This window comes from Rhagoletis pomonella, unplaced genomic scaffold (genome assembly GCF_013731165.1).
Source record: "Rhagoletis pomonella isolate Grant_MI unplaced genomic scaffold, Rhpom_1.0 Rhpom_scaffold_06234, whole genome shotgun sequence".
NCBI classification, from domain to species: domain Eukaryota; kingdom Metazoa; phylum Arthropoda; class Insecta; order Diptera; family Tephritidae; genus Rhagoletis; species Rhagoletis pomonella.
This window is the reverse complement of record NW_023464768.1, coordinates 1-5,301: the sequence shown is the minus strand read 5'-3', so window position 1 is coordinate 5,301 and position 5,301 is coordinate 1. Positions and strand designations below refer to the sequence as shown.

The 5,301-nt window shown below is 33.1% G+C and overlaps 1 protein-coding gene across 1 annotated transcript; it reads right to left on the bottom strand.

The window, feature by feature from the left end:
• Positions 1-2,328: 2,328 nt before the first annotated feature.
• On the bottom strand, positions 2,329-3,468 carry LOC118755424 (the record flags this gene model as incomplete). The annotated part of the gene is made up of 3 exons (XM_036490259.1): positions 2,329-2,542; positions 3,010-3,183; positions 3,315-3,468. Coding segments are annotated over 3 exons (541 nt in total), but the record flags the coding sequence as incomplete, so codon positions are not given.
• Positions 3,469-5,301: the final 1,833 nt, after the last annotated feature.

The following is a 5,301-nucleotide window of genomic DNA, read 5'->3' as shown; positions in this document are numbered from 1 at the left end:
GTCGGTTAAAAATAAAAAAAAATCTTATTAATATACCACGCTTCTATCAATGGACTAAAAAGTAGAAAATAATATTTCTCAGTCCCATAGAATTGGTTTTGATAACTTTTGATTTTGAAATTTTAGCAAAAGTCACCGAACCGAATTCTGAGATAGGGCGTTTTCGAACTGGCCGCCGAGATAGGTCGATCTTCAGCACAGGTATCGAAATGGTCTTTCATCAAAGAAATGCGAGCTCTCACTTACCTCGTTAAACAAATGATTTTTTAAGCACTCAAAGCATCAAATTGATGGGTTATTTGGTGTACAGTCCTAAATTGGCCCCTCATTTATAGCCATACATCAAGGATAAACTCAGAAAAAGTGTATAAGCCATGCTGCAAAATATCTGGAAAATTGAGAAGGCCATTTCTACTGCCAAATTTCTTTTTTCTTAGATATTGTAAGGACTTTTTAGTGACCCTAATATAATCAAATCATTTTCAACATTTTAAGAAAGCATAAATTAAAATGTTTTACTAAAATTGTTTGCTCATGCCGCTCTATTTTATTTAACTTATATAATTAAATTATTTTTACTCTTCTCACAAGTAAAAGCTTAACGTTCACTCCTACCAATAATTGTATTTTTTATGCTACATATTAAATCGTAAACTGAAATAATTAATCCCAGTATTGAAAAGTATGCATAAACGTCAATTTAAAGTGCCATTTGTAGTTTTATTTTTCATTGAACATTTTTTCTGATTTGAAAATTTATTATATGGAGGCATTTACATACATACATAAGTAGATCGCACACAAGTAAAATGTATTACGAGTATATGTATTATGATCGCCTTTCATTTTTTAAAGTGGCTGAACCGCCTTGCAGGCAGCCGCTGGTTGATTTTTTGGTTGGCAATACACCGCCAGCTGTCATGACTTGTGTGACACACCAAAATTAATTTACATTATGATATTTTGACAGTTTCATATGATTTTGCTTTCAATGTGACACTCATCTCATCGACCCCTAACCAACCAACAGCTCATGCAACGTTAAGTGGCAGCTTTTACATATATGCGTCTGTGTATTTGTATGCTTTTAGTCCTTTTCGCCATGTACATCCACTCACGACACCCTTAACACGTTTGCATAATATTTTTACTATTCACCCGCTCCTCTGCACTCACATAGATACATAAATATGCACTCGATTCATACGCTTAAGTGTGGATTTTTTCACATTCTCTGTCATTCACAAAACACTTTGCGCAATCATCGCATTACATTCGTTTTAGGTTTCTCGTTATTGCTTTTTTGTGCAACTTTTGATATTATTGCCATTTTGTGTCATTTGAATATGGGGTATATGTGATAGCCGTACAGTTGAGCAGCAGTATTTTGCTGGTTTTCATTTTGACACTTTTCTTGTGGTTGCGAGTATTTCTCTGTTTTTTTTTATTCAGTTTTTTTTTTTTTCTTAAATTTGACTATACATATTTAGTAAATTATTTGCATTATCACCTTTAAGGTGTTTTATGTTTATTTTCCGTGTCATGCAATTCAGGAGTAAAGTCCTCTCTCGACGTATGAAAACCACGCTCTATAAGTCACTCATCATGCCTGTGTTGGTATATGGCGCAGAAGCATGGACAATGACAACATCGGATGAGGCAGCTCTTGGGGTGTTTGAGAGAAAGATTTTGCGGAAGATTTACGGTCCTTTACGCGTTGGCGACGGCGAGTACCGCAGACGATGGAACGATGAGCTGTATGAGCTTTACAACGATATGGACATAGTGCAGCGAATTAAAATACAGCGGCTCCGCTGGCTTGGTCATGTCGTTCGAATGGACACTGACGCTCCAGCTCTGAAAGTATTCAACTCGGAACCCGCTGGTGGTAGCAGAGGAAGAGGGAGGCCCCCACTGCGATGGAAAGATCAGGTGGAGAAGGACTTGGCTTCACTTGGCGTTTCCAATTGGCGTCAGTTGGCACAGAGGAGAAACGACTGGCGTGCTTTGCTGAACTCGGCCAAAATCGCTTAGGCGGTTACAGCGCCAAAAAAGAAGAAGAAGAAGACATGTCACTGTATAAGCGTTTTTACCCTAGATGTCAAAAATGCTTTCAACTCGGTAAACTGGTAAAAATTCTCGAAGTGCACCAGATTTTTATGGTTCTACGAGGGAATCATCTTGTGTGAGACAAAATATCGTGTGATAAGGCCGAAAACCGAAATTTTAATTTTGCAGCCCTGGCAGGCTCCATCGCCCCATCGACCCCCTCTGTATCCGCCACTTGGAAAATGATATTAATGGAAATTTTATTTTAATTGCCAATTTTTTATTTCAACTTCCAGTGTGCTAGCAATTTCGGTGCTTTTACACGCCATTTAAATTGCTTCACTTCAATAGCCTGTACATAAAGTATGACCGTACCTATATCATCGTAGGGGAATCCTTCGAAGAAATGGAAAACACCCTTATAGAGTCCCAAGGGTGGTTCAATGGGTAAAAACTTGTCATCAATAAAGAGATTTTTAACCACTAGGCGTTTCTGTAGAAGAGCGAGTTAGAATGAAATGGCAAAAAGAACTTGGGTTAAAATAATCGAAGCTTTAATTAAATCCCTCGCAGCCGTATTTTCGTGAAATCTTAAGCAGGGATCACACGATTTGTACATTTTGAAAATCACAATGTGATGTTGTCTAGAAATTTGTATTCACAATGAGTTCAGTTCAATAAAAAATTGTCCCAACAAACCCAACAACTTTGCAACTGTCAAATAGTACAAATCTATAAAAATGTACAAATCGTGTAATCCCTGCTTAAGAAAATGCTTTCACTGATTTCGAATTAAAGCTTTTTATGAACGTATGGATTAAAAGTAAAATATGTATTAATGTACACCTGCATGTCAAGTTCGCAGCTATTCAAATTCAGTGAAAGCATTTTCTTATATTTCACAAAAAAGTGGACCACGTTTGATTCACTGATAGCTCCAAATAACAGAAAGCTACTCACCGTATACGGACAACTATGATTCACATTCGATACTTCTTTTAGTATATTCATTACGGTTGTTGTGTAGGCGGGAAAGTTTCGTCTATCCAGAATTTTGCACAAATTGGCGGTGACATTGACTAGAAATGGTTTGTAGTGATTGGCGGTATTTCGCAGAAAAAGTTGCAAATTAAGCTGTTAGAAGTGATATTTTATATGCAATTATTATTAGTTTAAGAATGCGGTACTCATTTATAGTGTTATACAGTATATACATACATACACGTATTTACATATATGTATTTTTTATGCACATGCGACTTTACCGAAACATTTTTCAAACGATCCACAATATCACATTCCATATTCGTGTGCGATCGGTAGCGACTGACTGCCTTTATGCCACATGTAGAATTCCTTATGTATCGAGCATTGGGAAAGCATTCGATTTTCTCTGTTTTATAAAAAATAAAGCAGTGGACCTGAAAAAGAAAAAAGACAATTTTTTTCGAAAAGAAATGTAATAAAAGTGTATGTTTATTTCAGTTTATATAAATAGGCAGGAAAAGTACGCACCGCAGTAGCAAAAAGCACCAAAAACAAAGCAGCGTAATACATTGCAAACGAAATCTGAATGAGTTAGAAACAAAACGATAACCACAAAATAAAGCTACAGAAGAATTGAAACTATAAAAAATACACACGAATAATTGACAATCTCTTTTTAATTGATGTGTAATTGAATTCAAATATGTTTGTAATTGCATTAAAACGTGATCTATATGATTACGCATAAGTTTTCATTGGAAGTTAGTAAAAGTGATTTAGTTAGGCTCATTAAGTCTGCAATTATTCCCATTAAGTTTGCAATTATTAAAAAACCACAATTTTAAATGCGAATTTTTTCATCAACACTTCAAAGCACTTGAATAGGGACAATGCTTTTTGTTTTTTTTTTTTAGGTTATTTTTATTTTATTTTATTCCCTTATTTTTAAATTCAAATGCAGTTCAGACGTTAACCATATAAACGCAAGTTTCAGTTGTAGAAAATTATGTCACTTCTGTACATTTAATGGTTTCTGTCAACTTATTAATAAAATTCTTTTAAAATGACTCTCATACATACATATGTATTTCATCATTAAAATTGTTAATTAAATTGATTTTTATACCCGAGCGCACTTGTCCACAAGAAAATTATAACTTTGTATGCATAACGGGTGTTCGTAACAACCAAAACCAGGGGCCGAACATAACAGTTATTGATGAAAAATTCATTATGAAGGATATGTTCTACAACTAAGTGATACATACCAATCGTTTTCTTTTTTCACCGAGAATCGAATTTGAAAACACGTTTTGATTTGTAATTTTCATGCAAATTTAGAAAAAAAAACAATTATTTTTGATTTTAATTTTATGAATTCAAAATAACAATTATTTTTGATTTTTATCTAAAAAGCTGCATATAACAGTTATGTTTGATTTTTATATAATATGTCTTAGATAACAGTCTTATTTATAAAAGTCATCAATAAAAATCAGTCAGTGACTTTTGCTTTGTCCTAAATAACTGTTATCTAAGTAATTTAATTTAAAAATTAAAAATAAATGTTATTTGTAGATTATTTAGATAAAAATGAAAAATAATTCTTATTTTGGATTTATTAAATAAAAATCAGAAATAACTATTATTTAAGGAGTAATTAAATAAAAGCAAACAAATAACTGTTAAAGAGCGATTTTTTTTTAAATAAAAGTTGTAACTGTTACGGCCCCTGGCCAAAACGAATCGAGATATGTAGATTTAGACACATACATATATATATTTTATTTTAATTTGTTTTTATTTTTTGAACATACGTATGCAGTTTGATATGTTAACAATGAAAATAAAGTAGCATAAAAGTGTAATGCAAAATTTATATCAGTTCGAATAGTTAAAAATTGTGCAAATTTGGGCTCAATTATCACGAAAATGTAAGCTAATGGAGCACAACTGATTCCTGATCATCGCATGATTTTCTTCCAACTGGTTGACCTTTTTTTCTAAAAGCCACACTGGTTTGGAGGAAAGTAGTAAATCGTGTAAGATTTAAGTCATATTTGCTTCATATTTATTAGCACAACTATATATCTCTTCACGTTAGTAACTTTTTGATTTTTCCTTTCTGTAGTATTTTCGTTACTAATAAGGGTATACAATAAAATTCGATTCCATTAACGAAAAAAAACCATAAATTCACAGAGATTTTTTTGATTGGTGTAGATTTATTTACTGATCACAACACTCCGAAAAAGTTAGTTAAAC